The 17,483-nt window shown below is 37.8% G+C and overlaps 1 protein-coding gene across 1 annotated transcript in view; it reads right to left on the bottom strand.

Annotated features, from left to right (window-relative positions):
- Positions 1-688: 688 nt before the first annotated feature.
- The window catches only part of LURAP1L (leucine rich adaptor protein 1 like), a 47,479-nt gene continuing 30,684 nt past the window's right edge, over positions 689-17,483 (bottom strand). Inside the window, exon 2 of the mRNA XM_030877167.2 lies at positions 689-1,431. Coding sequence (XP_030733027.2) covers positions 1,057-1,431 — 375 coding nt within the window. The 3' untranslated portion in view covers positions 689-1,056. The remainder of the gene's footprint in view (positions 1,432-17,483) is intronic.

Raw genomic sequence — 17,483 nt, 5'->3', positions numbered from 1 at the left:
AAATGTAGAGGATTAATAATATTACATCAAAACTAAATGTTCAGTACGAGTGATATTTTCAGATGTCATTTCAGAAAATTAAGAGATTATTTACCCATCCCAGGATGAAAGAATCTATTAGACTATTAGACTTCTTAAGGGAATAGTGATTCTACTTCCCACTCTATCCATCCATCCATCCATCCATCCATCCATCCATCCATCCATCCATCCATCCATCCATTCATTCATCCATTGTGTGCATCTATGTCTTTATATATCCTAGAATTGTAAAATGCATGCAGTAAGCATCAACAAAATCTAAAATACAATTAAATTTAGGACACCTTAACCTCTAATCACCTCCATACCTAATCTCAATTATTCTTTGAAATTTGGGAGAATCATATATATCATTACACAACTTAGTCTACAGCTTGAGTTAGAATCACTGATGACAAAATGCTGATCTATGAACAGCAAATTTAACTGAACAGATTGCATAGAGTTGGGGCTTCCAAATGATTGTCATGAGAAGTGTGTGACTAACAGTATTGTTGACTTCACGCTAGGACATTGTGGCCTAGAAATAATGCCTAGCTTTGTCCCGAGCATTTTGTTCAACCCAACATACAAACAGTAATAAACCTCAGTGTCTTCTGGAAAATGAATCTCTGAAACATTTAAGAATACAAGCAACAAAATTAGCTACTATCAGACTTTGGTTTATTGTAAAATTTAGCAAAGTTTATCTTGTAATCCCTGACCCCTTGCCCTGAAAACAGAAGCAAAAACATAATTATTGCTTATTCTTTTCCCCCTACCTTATTTGTGCCACTGTGAAAGAAGGGAGAAAAATCACTGTAATAAATAAAAATAGAGACATAAGAGAGACAAAGATTAATCAGTCCAGGTGAGAAATACTAGGAGCAACAGAAATACCATCAAGCCGTCCAAAATAAGCTTCTTTTTAAAAGGTTGTCATATTTTAAAAAAATCACACCAAAAATATAGCAGCGGAGAAGAAGGATAAATACAAGTTAATTGCACACCAATCCCATGCAAAAAACTGGGTCATTAGCCAAAGCAGTAGTATTCAGAATCCAATTTGGGACGCTTGTGCAGTGCGTGTGAGTCCCCTTTGACTGAGTTGTCACTGAACTGGTCCAAGTCTGAGGGGGTCTGATGGCCTGGGACATCGTCTGCCAAAGTGTCCAGGTAGCTCCCCACAGAGATGCCATCGAGCCCGTCGCTGCCATCATGGAGGCTGTTGTAGCTGCCATATAAGGAGGTGCTCTGACTCTCCAGTAAGCTGCACAGGCTGCCACTGAGACTGCTGCCTCGGCTGGTGATGGTGGCTTTCTCTTCAATCATCCACTTGATGGACTCAATGCTCTCGTTAATGAGGAGCAACTGGCGCATGAGCCTGCCGTCTGTGGCTCTGAGGTTAACCTACGGAGGACAGGGAGAGAGGAGAGACCTGCCAGTTACTCTGTGTTCTTGAAAGACCCAAAAGGCGTTTAAATTCTGTCTTCTGCAGTCTATGATTTTAAATCCATAGAATAAAATACAAATTCACTTGAGTGCAGGATCTTTTTGAAAACTGCTGACAAATGGTAGACGTCTTAATCAAAGAACCCACTTCCTGTCAGCCCCATCAGGCGCCAAAAGCACGATAAAACTCCAACTGCATCCCTGACCTTGAGCAAGCCGCCTGGAAGTAACCTATTGAATGGCAGATTCTGTCAAGAATCTTATTCTCTCTCTGGCCAGATTAACAGTTTATCCATGTTAATTGAGAACATGTGTGTGGACATTGAGAGGTGGAGAGAAGAGGAATGTATAAATTAAGGAATCATCATCGTCATTGCAGCAGCTCCTATTTTTTGAGTGATGATGTGGCAAGCACCATTACAAAACCTAACACTCATTACATTATAACAGTAACCCTGTGCCGTAGGTATTATTATTTTTATCCCCGTTTTTTAGATGAAGAAACTGAAATCTAGAAAAAAAAAAAGTTCAGAGTACAGAAAAGGTCTGCACTTTTTATTTATTTATTTATTTTTGTGGTACGCGGGCCTCTCACTGTTGTGGCCTCTCCCGTTGCGGAGCACAGGCTCCGGACGCGCAGGCTCAGCGGCCATGGCTCACGGGCCCAGCCGATCCGCGGCATGTGGGATCCTCCCGGACCGGGGCACAAACCCGCGTCCCCTGCATCGGCAGGCGGACTCTCAACCACTGCGCCACCAGGGAAGCCCCAAGGTCTGCACTTTTTATGATTATATTGACAAATATATAAAGCTGAATAATGCTTTTATTTTTAAGAAGAACCGAAGTGTTTTAATATTCCCTGAATCCAGAAGTGTGCTGATAAACGAGGCCAATCCACTCTACACAATGAATGTACAGATGTTTTCTGTAGATCTGATGATTTCCTTCAAATTTGTCTAGGGAAGTCCCAATCAAAATTGGATGTGAGACTCTGGGGAGGTTCTAGAACTCCCCATAGTGCTTTCTAGGTGTATAGTGTTTTTGATGGTTTTAAGTTACTTCAGAGAAATCTGTCTTCTCAGCCACAAAGCAGAATTTCTTTGTAGGCCCTACAGTTCAATGGGAATATATGTTAACATCAAGGGTGTGGTTGTTCTGGGGAAGGTGGGGAAAGGGAGGCTGCAAGAAGTCTCACGATAGCCCTTGTTCTTGTTGGAACTAAGAAATAAGGCTCCTACAAAAATGCCAGGGCCTGGACAGGGAGGCAGAGACAAATTTGGCCACCAGAGGTCCTAGTCACACTCATTATGGTTTGAAAGGGATTCCAGTTTCTTCTGTTGGGGTCTTTAACCCAAGAGGCTGGACTTTGCTAATTCTCTCTTTAAGACCCAGGACTAATTCAGATTTGTGGGTTTCTAGAATTCTCAAAGGCACTCAGTCGTGAGTGACTCAAGCCATAAGGGAGAAAGAAGCCTATTGTCTTCAGATGTATGCATTCATATTGTAAAAATATTTCCTGGGTAGGAGTTAATCTGTAACTGAAGGGGAACTTTGGATTGAGTGAATATGATAAACAAATATTGGGACAGATGGAATTTCTACAGTGACTTCAAAGATGTAAGATTATAGGTTGAAATGTGTGTGCATGTATATGCACACACATACGTATGTATAAATATAAAAAGCATGAAGTACAATTTAAGAACCCTTAATTTTGCTAGGATATTAAATAAAGTAACTTGGGTGACTGCCTTGTCTTCTCTGAGAAATGCACCAAAAATGCATAGGGGGTCAGCAATGACAATCATTTCTCTCTGAGGTATTCATGAGCAGAACTTAGTAAGTCTTGAGATGCTTTTCTATTTGTGGTGTTGTCTCAATGACCTTGCAGTAATGTTGTGTGGGGGCAGGATGTTTTTTTGGCAATCTTCATATTCAAATACTCCCCATACTCCATGAGTCATCAAGATACTGTTCAAATTACAAGCAATACAACCAATATGTACAAATCATCCACAATTTGCTTACATCCACTAAGGAGCCTAGAAAATAAATTGGAGCCGTAGTCTTACAAAATTCTTCAGTTAGTCATCTGTAGCTGATAAAACTTGCTGTGCCCATTGTAGGCGTGGTGCAACAGAGGTGTGACCATTTCCCGACAGCTCTGCAAACGAAACACAGCTGCATTTGTTCACATCCCCACCCTGTCCTGTGAAATTGTTCCCACACGTGCCCAGCTCTGGGCGTGTTCCTTGTTACTCCCATCACTTGAAATACTTGACTGTCTTGCTGTCCAGATCCTCCCCTTTCTTGAGGTCCTACTTCTCCCATCAAGCACCACTTGCTGATTCTAGCCTCTTCTGCTGGCCCGCTTAACCTCTCAGTCCTTTTAGTTTGTATCTAACAGTATACCTTAATTTTGTACACTTATGTTGCTACCTATGATTGTGTCTTCTCACTGGTTCTTCAGGTAAGCTTTCAGTTCCTTAAAGAAGCTGTGTCTTACATTTCGTACATCTCTTAAGGTCTGTCTTAAGCATGGATTGCTTTTTTTTTTGGAAATAGTCATAATTTTAGGATCTGAGAAAGTTCAGCTCTTGAGACAACAATAATACACATTCCCAGCAACTGTATCAACTGGGGGTTAAAACATACTTAGGATAGTTTTTTTCCAGCAGTTTTTGTCTGAGCTAAACAGCGGCTGCATCACATAAAAATTGTTCAGTTTTGTTGAGCAATATGAATGAGAGGGGAGTAGACGCTGAAGTAACAAAAGCTTCCTTTGACCATGAATGATTTATTGAAATTAAAAAAAAATTCTTTTCTTCTGAAAGCAAACATTCACAGGCCATTGAACCACTGTTAGGGGAAAAATGACAAAAGCAAGTCACTTAGAACGTGTTGATCTGGCTGGTAATGATTACAGACTTAACTGTGTCTAACCCTGTGTCCTCCTGGGGAGAGAGTAAACAGCTTCCCACCGTAGGAGCCCACGGCTTCCTGCCCATTACCTGGCGCTCCAGGCCACTTCACACTGCTTTCTCCTGGAACTAACGTGCGATTATGCTACTGCGGATGAACCTTCAAAGTAGGAACCATTCACCACAGGACTAAATCACAGTGTGGCTTCTGTCTCCAGTAGCTGCCCTGCCTTTCCTCACTGTTAGTGTGTCAGTCCTTAGGAAGTCTGGCCATCCATTAAAAAGACGGTAGACTTGCCCCTTGGGCAGAAATATGTGTGGTTTTCTCACTTGAGGTCATATAAGATCCCAGGGCTTTACTCTGAAGATATTGGGAGTTGGGAGGCCCTCCTCATTGCCTGAGGTTAAGTGACTCCTCCTTGGAGAGCGCCTGTCTGGTCAATCATGGTATCCAGTCTCCACGCTTAGTTGTACACAACATTTCTATGTTTTTATGTTCTCTCATAATACTTATGACTAGTGGAAATCATCTTGCTTATTATTGTTTACTTATTATTTTCTGTATCCCACATGAGCTTGTAAGCATCACAGTGAAGGGGACTTGGTCTGTCCTGTTCACCACTCTGTGCCCAAGACCTACAAGAGTGCTTGACACATAGTAGGTATACAATTAGTATTTGTCCAAGGGCTGAATGATTGCTTCAGGTTGAACCATCTGTCAGGAATGCCCCTCCCTTGGGTTTTGCTGTGATATGATACTTGAAGGGAAAGAATAAGGTAACTTCAGGAAAGAGCTTTGCAGTACTGAAGCAAATCCAGCATGAAATCCCATTCCCATTCATTCACAGAATTCAAACACTGAATAACTGGGGCAAGGTTATTCCTAGCTTAAATGTACAGATCACAAGATAGTATCACTGAAAGGAAGTGGACTTCATGGGGTGAATCACACTCCAAACATTACTCTGTTTGTTCCGAGGTAATAACTGATACTAGCACAGCACAGTTGTTCTGTGAACACTTGGTGAAAAAAGTTAAAGGGAACAAACAAATAGAACGTTACCAAAAAAATTTGTTTGGAAGGTTTTCATTCATTGATCCAAAGAAATGTCAATGTCCTTTACTGTTTTCCTCTTCACTTGTCCACTTTGTCCATTACAGTTATTGCAATGCAATCCATCTTTGTACTTCATAAGTCTCTCATGCTTTAGGATTGTATCCTAACAGGTCTCTCAACTCTAGACTGAATGAAGCCTGAAGTTTCATACCATTTTTGAACAAGCAATGAACTGGGTCTAGGGTAGAAATTGAAATGGGGGGTCTTGAAAGAGCAAATATTCTTTTTTTTTAAAATTGGAGTAAAATCGCTTTACAATGTTGTTAGTCTCTGCTGTACAGTGAAATGAATCAGCTATATGTATACCTGTATCCCCGTCCTCTTGGACCTCCCTCCCGAGCTGAGCTCCCTGTGCTATATAGCAGGTTCCCACTGCTATCTATATTACACATGGTAGTGTACTTATGTCAAACCTAATCTCCCAATTCGTCCCACCCTCCCCTTACCCCTCTGTGTCCACATGTCCGTTCTCTACATCTGTGTCTCTATTCCTACCCTACAAATAGGTTCATCTGTACCATTTTTCTAGATTCCACATATATGCGTTAGTATACGATATTTGTTTTTCTCTTTCTGGCTTACTTCACTTTGTATGACAGACTCAGGGTCCATCCACATCTCTACAAATGACCCAATTTCATTCCTTTTTATGGCTGAGTAATATTCCATTGTATACATGTACCACCTCTTCTTTATCCATTCATCTATCATTGGACATTTAGGTTGTTTCCATGTCCCGGCTATTGTAAATAGTGCTGCAATGAACATTGGGTTACATGTGTCCTTTTGAGTTATGGTTTTCTCAGGGTATATGCCCAGTACTTTGGGATTGCTGGGTCATATGGTAGTTCTATGTTTAGTTTTTTAAGGAACCTCCATACTGTTCTCCATAGTGGCTGCATCAATTTACATTTCTACCAACAGTGCAAAAGGGTTCCCTTTTCTCCACACCCTCTCCGGCATTTATTGTTTGTAGATTTTGTGATGATGGCCATTCTGACTGGTGTAAGGTGATTTGCAGTTTTGTAGTTTTGATTTGCATTTCTCTAATAATTAGTTTTGATTTGCATTTCTCTAATAATTAGTGATGTTGAGCATCTTTTCATGGGCCTCTTGGCCATCTGTATGTCTTCTTTGGTGAAATGTCTATTTAGGTCTTCTGCCCAATTTTTAATTGGATTTTTTTTGATATTGAGCTCCGTGAGCTGTTTGTATATTTTGGAGATTAATCCTTTGCTGCTTTGTTTGCAAATATTTTCTCCCGTTCTGAGGGTTGTTTTTTCATCTTGTTTATGGTTTCCTTTGCTGTGCAAAAGCTTTGAAGTTTCATTAGGACCCGTTTGTTTATTTCTGTTTTTATTTTCATTACTCTAGGAGGTGGGTCAGAAAAGATCTTGCAAATATGCTTAATAATAAACTTTTCCAGATCTATGTTTTTGTCCAGACTATCATTTTAATACTGCAAGAATACAAAGGTTATGAATTGGCTCAGTGGAATCCAAGAAAGAGAGAAGGTGGTCACATTTTCATTTAATCAGGGAGTTGCCAACTAAGTTGACTTCTTTGGTGATGGTGTGAGGAACACAGGACAGGGCTCTGGCCTGCCACTGCCACCGTCTACCTGTTGACCTTTGGGCAAGGTGGCTTGGTATATACAACTTTTGTATACATGAAGAAGAATCCTGGGGGTTTATTCTGAGCTCCAGTGAGCCACAGGATCCAGTGAACGTAGGAAAGCAGTCTGTGAACAAAGACTAATTTCTGCCCAATAATGAAGATTTAATTCAACTGAGGAGTCCACCTGTCACTTTTGTTTGCCTTTTATATTGAGGTTTCATTGAAAATGTTATTTGCTAAGAAGATTCTGTAGATCAGATTGTCTCAGGATTACTCTTCATTCTAACATAGTCTCTGATTGTCATTCCTGTGGCCATTTGATTACAAAATTGTTTCTACGACTAGAGAACCATGCAAGCTCTACAGGAGACAGACCAGTCAATTTGCTGCTCCATCTCCGGCAAATTACTTAGCTAGTAAAACACTCATGGCTAAAGTTTGAGCTCTCCATGTGAATTTTAATCACCTTATCAGAAATTGTGTGGTAACAGTAATTTTAGCTTTTGCCATTTGAGTTTCCCTAAAAATCGTATTTGTGTCTGCTCCAAGATAAACATACATATCATCTTCAATAGGTCTGTATATTAACTGAAATGTGCACATGGGCTGCTGGATGTATCTGCCAAATAGGGACGTTGCTCCCTCCACCTTGTCATCGTGCAGGCTTGCACAGCGCCGTGTGTTCATCTCTCTCACAAAGCTCTCCTGCGCCATTTTTATCCTTTTATTTATGGGAATTGACTAATCAGATGAAAGCAAGCCATCTCCCAGTTATAAATCCCTACTCTAAAATCCACAGTATCCATGACCCAAATCCCAAATGTCCAGAAAGCTGTTGTTATATGAATTAGAAGAAAGACTACTTTGCAAGCAAGTTCATAATCATGCACATGAAGAAAGGAAAATAAATAAGATTTACCTTGTAATGTGATGCTCTAATCCTAGTGTGCAAGTAGAAGAAACCAATCGGCATTTTTTTTCAAATTTGTAGTTAGGGGGAGGCCTCTTTTCTAGCCATATTTATTTCTAAATATACAAAAAAAAAAATTCAAAAGCATCTATGTGTACTCATTTAAAGAGCTTTTGTAAAGGTGCTTAGAATATTGTTTTTCCAGCAGTTTATCCCAGTTTATCTGGATATTCCCTTTATATAACCTCCTCATGTCTAAATTTGCTCCCTCTTCACATTTGCCAAATTCTCATCCTCAGTTTGATGAATACAGAAGATTTTCTGCCTACTCATCCTTAAAATTTCCAGCAGTTTTATTAATAGCTGTAATTCTAAAGCACTCCTCTAACTATTCTCTCAGAGGACCCATAAGGATATCACTGTCTCTTTACAGTCTGAGAAGACACTCTACGGTATTTGCACCCACTGCTTTTGGTTTAGAATGCTTTAGGAGAAGAGCCTGTAGCATTTACAAGTCAGTGTTATTCTGCCAAAGCTTTCCTCTGCCTTGTTAGCCAGTTCAAAATTTACAACAGAATTTGTTTTGAACTGGGCAACAAAGGATTCCATTTTTATATCAGTCGGCTTCGTCTTCCTCCATTTGAGTTGTTTTTATGTGGAGTTGAACATTAACTAAAACAGTTCACTTTTTTCTTTAAAACCTCACAGAAGAGTAATTTCCCCAAAGACTAAATTACTACATAAAAACACTATCATCAGCACAGCTGACCGGTTGATGTTGTTTTGATAAATTAGAAAGTTGCATCTGGTTTATTTGAAAGGGGCACGTGTGACTCCCCTGAATCTTGAACATAAATTCCTGCCACCAGGCCTGCTCATGAGATCTGTATAGTGTCTGCTGGCGAGTCCTCTGATTACCAAAGTAAGACAGAGAGCTTTTCAGCCTTATTCGGTCAGGTTTTAGGTCCAGTTGATACTTAGATGCCTATGACGTCATTTCCTTTTCCACATCCTAGTACAGTGAAAATTGTTTTCCTGAGAGCATTTAATATGTATATGCAAAGTGTAATTTTGGCTAATGTAAGAGACTGTAAATCACCTGAGCTGAAATGCATTTGGAATGATGTCACTAAAACATGGACTCCCCACATTTGTAGCAGAACACAGACCAGCCAAGAAGTGTTTCCACTAACTTATAATAAATGTTCTCTCTGCATGTGCATTTTTTTAATTTAGAACTTAAAATGATATTTTTACATGGAAGACTAGGATATGGTAATGTACCCCTCTGTGATTTGTAGTGGCCATGTTTCCCTTGGGAGGGAAGGAGACAGGGTGGTGTGCTGGTAGATGTTGAATAATTGGCTCCCTGGCAAAACTATGCACACACGTACACACACACAAACATGCATACATGCATGTAGTAGAAACTGTTCTGATACAAAAGATGTGTAGCACACTCTTCACAAATAACACTAAAATATACAGTACCTTTTATTATAAATTCCATATACTGTAACTAATTGATTCTCAGAGACTGTTTTTGTTCATTTTTGTTGAATTCTTGTATGTACAGCAACTTGTGGTTTCAGTTTCAACCATAATTTAACAAATAGAATTGATCCCAATCCACCTACTCTTTTCTAAATAGTTTTTCATCCTTAAATCTGATATGTGATCTGTTGTTAAAGTATTTTTCACCCTAGTACAAATTATATTCATTAAACTGAAGCCTGTTTCAGCCTTAGCACGAGTTACGTCTGAACTTTACTGGTTTGTCAGTGATGGGAGCAATTTTGCTGAACCGGATAATAGTTTTTGACTGCATGAAGAGTATTTACCAATTTTTTTTGTGTTATTGATAATGTAATAGCTAAGGACATGACACACTTTTAAGCTGAATCTGTAGTATTAACATTTCCCTGTCTTGAGGACAATCAACAAAATTAAGTCAAGTTCTGATTTATAGCATTTTCCAATTTCTGTGCTGTAAATACTCCTACCATGGCCAGTTTCAAGCTACCAATGTGATGTCACCAAACAGGGTTCGTAAGAGATGCTCGGTAGTACAGCATTATGTAGTGTGAAAACCCTGTAGATACAACAGATGTTTTAAATAACCTAAAAAAAAGATTAAACGTAAAGTGTAGAAAATAATTACAAAGTGATGATTTTGAGTATCTGTTACCTTTGTTTTTTCATATAAATTATTAATTTGTAGGTTTATATACATACTTTAAGTTTTAATTGTGACTGTGGTTAAAAACTAGTATGTAAAACTACTAAAAATTTAACAAACATCTCCCACACCCAAGTAGGAGTCGGCTCCAGTCTACCAGTGAAGGTATAGAATAGAGGCTTTCCCTAATCTACTATGTTTGTGATAAGTAGATTTAGAGATTTTTCATTTTTCCCCTTAGGCCATTTTTTAATGGAGGATTACAAGCTCAATGGAATTTTATCTTTTCCCCTAAGAAGAATTTGAGGGAGATATAAAATATTTATACCAAAGTTATTAGTGTTTTTTTATGGAAAGGTTTCAAATACTGAATGTAGATTATTCTTTAAGCATCATTGAGATATAAAATGTATTTGGAAAGGGAATAATCAAGATGCCTAAAACTCACTTAAGTATTTGCATTTCTATATTATAATTTTTGATAGTTTATTTCTAAAATATGCTGTGAACTTCTCTATCTTGGTAAACAGAAGGAAGTAGACCCAAGCAGAATCAAGTAGTAAGAGGCCACCACCATAAACAGAGTATTTCTAATTCAGAATTATTCAGCAGTGCACTTAAGGGCTGTTGAGGGAATAGGGCATTAGTCCTTTTTCCCCATGGTCCTGAACATCCCTATGCGTACAAATGCTCAATCTTCTCTTTCAGTAATTACTGAATATTGATATTAGATCTGTTTGTCACAGTCCTTTTGCTCCCTTTTTCTTCCTCAGTCCCTCAACTCTTTCTGATCTGCTATCTGCAGCCCAGTAGTCCTTCAGGAACCCTACATTTTTTCCTTTTTCTTGAGTATGAGAGAACTGAGTTGCAAGGAAAATTAATCTTTGCAATTGTTAGAAAGTAACATTCACCAGTGAGTAAAATTAAGTGAGGAAGCAGCCTCTGCAACAGAATAAAGCACCTGGCCCTTGCTCCTTAGAGCAGTGCTTCTTGACATATGGATCACCTTGGAATCCTGTTAAAATTCAGATTCTCTTCACTAGTTCTGTGATCCTGCATTTCTAACAAGTTCCCAGTGGATGCCAGTACAGGTGGGCAGCCTCTAAGATATCTCCCAATAAACCCCCTCTCTCCTGGGATCTACACCCTTGTGTAGTTCCCTGCCCTTGAGTGCAGACTGGACCTACTGACTAGTTTCTCAGGAATAGAATATGGCAAAGATGATGGGATGTCACTTCTGAGAAAAGGTTACAAAAATACTGTGCTTTCTGTCTTGGGTATACTCTCCCACTTGCTCTGAGGAGAGCCATCTGCCAGGCTGTGAACTGTCCTATTGTGAGATCTCCATGGTAAGGAACTGATATCTCAGGACAACAGCTAGCAAGACGCTAGGGCTGCCGTGTGCTACTGGCTATGTGAGTGAGCTTGGAAGCAGATGCTCCCTGAATAGGGCCTTGATGTGACAGCAGCCCCAACTGACGTGCTGATTGCAGACTTGGAAGAGACCCTAATCCAGAGTCACTCAGTTTATCTGTGCCCAGACTTCTGACTCATAGAAACTGTGAGATAACACGTTTGTTGTTTACCTTGTTAAGTTTTGGAGTATTTGTTATGCAGTGGGGATAACTAATACACCAATGCTGTTGGTATATGGGTTACATTATGAGTAGCAAGGATCTAGATATCTTTCTACTTGTGGATAATTTTGAATGATAGATGCTGGACCACCATGTCTGTGGAATGCTACACTATTGATACATTGTTTTATATTTTGAAAAAGGTAAAAAATTGAGTAACTAGTTAAATGTTTATTAATGAAGACAAGAAATGTTCAAGGGACTCAAGGTCTTCATTGAGGCACCATCTGTATCTCCCATAGGACCACCTTTCTTCTCCCTAAGAAAAGATGGCTTATTACCCTCAAGGAGAAATGACAAATGATATCTCTGGTATTTAGTGACACAGATGATGCTTTCAATAGATACCACTTATAAATAATACTCCTTATAATTTGATGGTCATAAAATGGAGGGTATAAGATAATAAATGTAAATAATAACATTCAGATATAGTTTAAGAAATTAGAATACACTAAGATTAACTATACTAATATCTTTGAATTTCCAATATTGACAAATTGACTAAATTACACTCTTGCTTTTCAAAATTCTTCATTTAATTCGAATAATTCACTTTAATTTGGCCTCACTAGGAGAAAGGAAGGAGGAGATTAGGTTAAGGATAAAACCTGTATTTACTGAGTGCCTCCTACGAGCCAGACTTGTATTTCCTATATTAACCCATTTTCTTTAGAAAGGGCCTTCTGTAGAATGGTCCTTTTGCATAGGAAATGTAACTGAGGCGCTGGCATTTTTTTAGAACCATTCATTTTTTTACGTAATGTTGATAATTTGGTAATATTTGGAATATTTCACTTTATGATGAAGATTAGTTTTCTTTTTCATATGATGCCTAAACACTGACTAAATATTTTCATTTGGGAAAATTTGGGTGGGGCTCTCCAGATGACACAAGTTGGAGCAGTGATCTCACACCCTGAAGAGCGGCCAGTGAGAAACACCTGCCATATTCCAACATCCGTTGATCATACGCTGACTTTTTTTTATCGAGTGATTTTGTCTCATTAAAAAAAAAAAAAGAACAGCTTTAGGGATATTAGTAAACATATCTGTCATTGATTAACTGCTACTTATATGCCATGCCTTAAATATTAACTTATCTAATACATTTAATGTCATTATCACAACAAATCTGGGAAGCTGATTCTTATTCTCATTGTGGTTCCAATCTGACATATAAAGAGCTTGGAAGTTACCACTCCTATCTTCCCAACAAGAAAGAAACTTAAACTGAAAATCAACAACTTTTCTTAGATCCCTCAGAGACTTGATGTCACAGGGTAAACTGCTGTCCCCAGGAGACAAAGAGGTGGCTACAGAGGATCATAGCTAACCGAAAACAGATGCCCAGAAGCAGGAGGCCCATCTGGAGCCAGTTATCAGTAGGAAGACTTAAAGTTGTTAATTGATGAGTGCTGGAGATTCAGTGTGGACTACCTTGAGAGTTAAAAACTTCAGGGGGAGCCCCACACTTCCATGAGTTTTTCCTCCTGCAACCCCACCACGTTCTCACTATCCCCGATGCTGCTGGCACAGACAGGGGGAAAGTGAGCCCTCTCAAATATGCCCAGAGCTCTCCGTTCTCCTGCACAAGGCCTGCTGTCAAGGGAAACGGTTTTACCAGAGCCTCACTGATTGGGGTTTTACCAAAGCCTAACTAACCTGGGGGAAGGGAAATGCCCAACTCAGGCTCGAGAAAAGACTGAGACCTAATCATGGACTACACAATGCCTCTCCTTCCCTACACCTAACATCACATCGATAGGGCTTCTGCATAAGAAAAGGGATTACAGCTAAAAGTACTACGGGCCTCAGGCTCTATTTGGGGAGTCTCTAGGAAAACCCAAAGACAACAGAATAGACATAAAAAAGATCCTAGAGGAAATATTATTCTCTGATAACTACAGCTACAGCATACAGTAAACACAATCTAACTCTTACTCAGATAAATATAAAACCTCACATCAAAGACCTATTTATCCCAGTTCCTTTTATATCATATACAGCTTTCAGCCAGGAATTATAAGACATGCTAAAAAGCAAAAAAGTCTGAAGAGACAGAGAGAGCAAGCATCAGAACCAGACTCAGATATGGCACACATTTTGGAATTCTTAGACTGGGAATTTAAAATAACTATGATTAATATGCTAAGGGATCTAATGAAGAAAGGCAACATGCAAGGACAGGTGGGTAATGTGAGCAGAGAGATAATTTGCAGAAAGGATCAAAAGGAAATGCATAAAGTCAAAAACACTAAAATATAAGTGAAGAATGCTTTTGATGAATGTATCAGTAGACTGGACACAGCCAAGGAAAGGATCAGTGAGCTCAAGTTTAAATGTCTCTTCAGTGATGTGCTGGGGCATAACCTAAGAGGCCTACCAAAGCATAATTTAACTATCTATGGGGAGATACCTTTGTGTGACCCATAATTTACTAATTTGGCCCAGATTTATGAAGTTGTAAGTTGATTTGTAGATTTGTGTTCGGAAGACATGAAAATGATTTCTGTCCAGTGAAAAAAAATAAATCTCAAAGTTACGGTTTTACTGTCCCACTCCACATTAAACAGTTTTGTCTCTAACCAAATAATTTCACATGTCTTTCCTGAGAAAATATATAAACTATTCCTCTCTTTTGGACCAGCTGTATCATCTTGATGCTTCTCTCATTAAATGAGCTAAATAAATCTTCAACACGTGCTCCCTCTGTTTGTACGAGAGCCATATTTCCAACTACTTAATAATTACACTTTGATAGGGTTGGAGGTTGCCGTCAAGATGCCTAGTGTGCTCACCTGCTGGAACTAGTTAAACAGAGTTGCCCAGGAAGTGGCCTCTGGAGTGAAATCACAAATAGCAATTGAACTTTATCTTCTCTGACTCTCAGTTTTCTTCTGACTTGGTACTTTTTATTCTGGTTTGTTTGCTTTGTTGTTATTCTGGATTTTTGGCTAATCGTTTTGCTTAACTTACTGTTTAGGTAATATCCACTTCCACAACTGGGCACTGAACTCTCCTGTATAAAAAATATGTGTGAAATAACCAATTCCAGGGACTTGTGTACTGAACCCCTAGGCCACTCAAGGTCATATAATCTATAAATTATTCCCCATTTGGGGTAGCTCTAATTGGCAATCTGGTTTCATGATGTGTTCACTTGGGGATCTCTGTTAGGATGATGGGAATCTATTCTCAGTTGGGTGAGAGATGACAAGGAATATGGTTAGTCGTTCTATACTGTTTGTTTGTCTTTTGGTGTGCTCAAATCCATGTATAAAATATTATTTCCATTGATTAGTAGAGTAACTCTTTGAGAATGTGTGCTTTGCATTTTCTAGTGCCCTGTGTCTGGGGTGGTAGAACTAAAGTTTCAAGTCCTGTTGGTGGCTATTTAATTGAGAAAAACCTTTTACTGCTCACCGATAAGAAAACGAAATATTTCCCTACTTCTAGAGTATACTAATAAATTATAAAGTCTCTTAGGCAAAAAGAGAATTTTCTAATTAGAGACATAATAAATACTTGCAAAATTTTAATATTCCCAGAATTTCAAGAAAATAAAAAAATCGAACTCTAGTATATTGAATGCACTGACATTTTAAGGAAAAAAAATTCCTCACAGTGTTATCGCAGAAGCATCAAAGTGACTCTTTAGACATGAATTGGTTTGGTAATTTTAGGTTACAATCACAGAATACCTTTTCCTTTTTTCAGCTTTTTTCAGTATGGAGACTAAACATACAATTTTATTTTATTTTTTAAGATTTGGATTTATTTTCTAATGAAGAGACCAGTTAATACTAAATTCCTAAATTTCTTATACTGGTTTACTGTGAGATAAGCTAATGTTTCTTCCATATACTGAGATTAAGAAAACATGCAATTACACATTCAACTATATTGCATTATAACTCTTAATCTTTTTGATTCAACTGTAATTATGTTCTGTACTGTGTCAGTTTAAACATAATTTGCAAGATATTTATTAATTTTAGAACTTTAATATAAATCAAGTTAATAACTAAAAATCTATGGATATCTAATTTCTAAGGAAAATAGAATATTGAAACATGGGACACCAATTTGTTATGTATATCTTTGCTTTTAATTTTAACAGTAATAATGTGACTATATCTTTGGGTCATTTTAATGAACATATTTTTCCATCTACAAAAGTGTTAAAGGTATGCCTTTGGCTGTGGAGATCTTACAGTGTAGTGGTGTAAGCTTTGCTGGTCTCGTAAAATGCTTATGTATGACAGACAGTGACTACTTTCCAGTTTTTCTCCGAACGAATAGTAAGTTTGATTAAAAATTATGGCTTATATGTGTTTTTGAGATTAAACTAGAAATAAACATGGCAAAGAACTATAACTAAATGTTTTTGCTTATCAAAGAGGAGAGTATTTTTGTTCTCAGTTAATATGGTTTGTTCCAGAATGTGAAAGGAGATAGTAAAGAACAGAGCTTGAATTGAAATAGAAACTGAGTAAATATGCCAGCAAATCCAAACTATATTTGCCTTGAATTATCATATCTACAAAGAATGATTCTGGAAAAAAAGCAATAAAATGTGTCAAAATGTTGGTAAAATTTGCTCAGTTTTGATGGATTAATTAGGAGATAAATTTTTAAAAATCTAAATCTTTATTAGAAGAAAAAAACATAGGTTTAAAACAATGAAAAACAACAAATTTCATTAAATATTAAACAGTTTAGTTATCAAAGATATTTAGACAATATGTTAGGAGACAGTTTTATAAAGGAGTTTGTGGATACTACTATTATTAATGCAAAGCTAGAACTTGTTTTTTTTTTTCCCTCTGTTGGAATGAAAAATTGGTGTAGAAGAATTTAGTTTGCTCTTAACAAGAGGAAGTAAAAGGTTATTCTTCTGTGTAATCTGCCCAGATAGCAGAGATTCCTTATCTAACCTGAAAAGTTTCCATTCTTTGTGTTGACTTTGGCATGTCCTTGATTAAAAAAAAAAAAAAAAAGTTGCTTAAAGAGTTATTGAGTGACTTAAAAATTGTGTTGTATTCTTAACTCCAAACTATGACCATTCATTATTTCCAGGCACATATGCTTGTGTTTTAATCAAACAACTAAATCTATTCTAATAATACTTTAACCCTTTTAATTTTACCTTCTCAAGATAAGACCCCAAATTCAGGGGTGAATTTTTTATATATCTTTTACACCCAAGCTAGTCTTTAGGGTCTCTGCAAAGGCACCCATTTGCTAGACAGCAGCCACAGCAAATGACTGGACACGCCTGTGTTCTTTATTTCCAATGTCTTTCTCTCTCTGATTATCTGTGATTCAGCATATATCTAGTACTGTGATGATCCAGTGCTCATAATCTTATTGAGCCCTTTCCATTTTCTGCAGATAGCTTAATGATGCCTCTGGCACTGAAGATTATCAATAACTAAACTTATATGCTTCTATCTTTAGTCTTTTAGAAATTAAAGTGTTTAAACTGCCCCTTTGCATGATACCATCTTAAAAAATTACTGTGTTTGATTTATTTTAAATGAACTTATTTAGCCCTTTAAATGACATTGCCTCAAAAACTATATTTATTTTTCCAATTTAGTATTCTCCTAGAATTTTACTCTAA

This window comes from Globicephala melas, chromosome 6 (genome assembly GCF_963455315.2).
Source record: "Globicephala melas chromosome 6, mGloMel1.2, whole genome shotgun sequence".
In the NCBI taxonomy this organism is placed as follows: Eukaryota; Metazoa; Chordata; class Mammalia; order Artiodactyla; family Delphinidae; genus Globicephala; species Globicephala melas.
The sequence above is the reverse complement of the archived record's forward strand: the minus strand, read 5'-3'. Positions and strand labels throughout refer to the sequence as shown.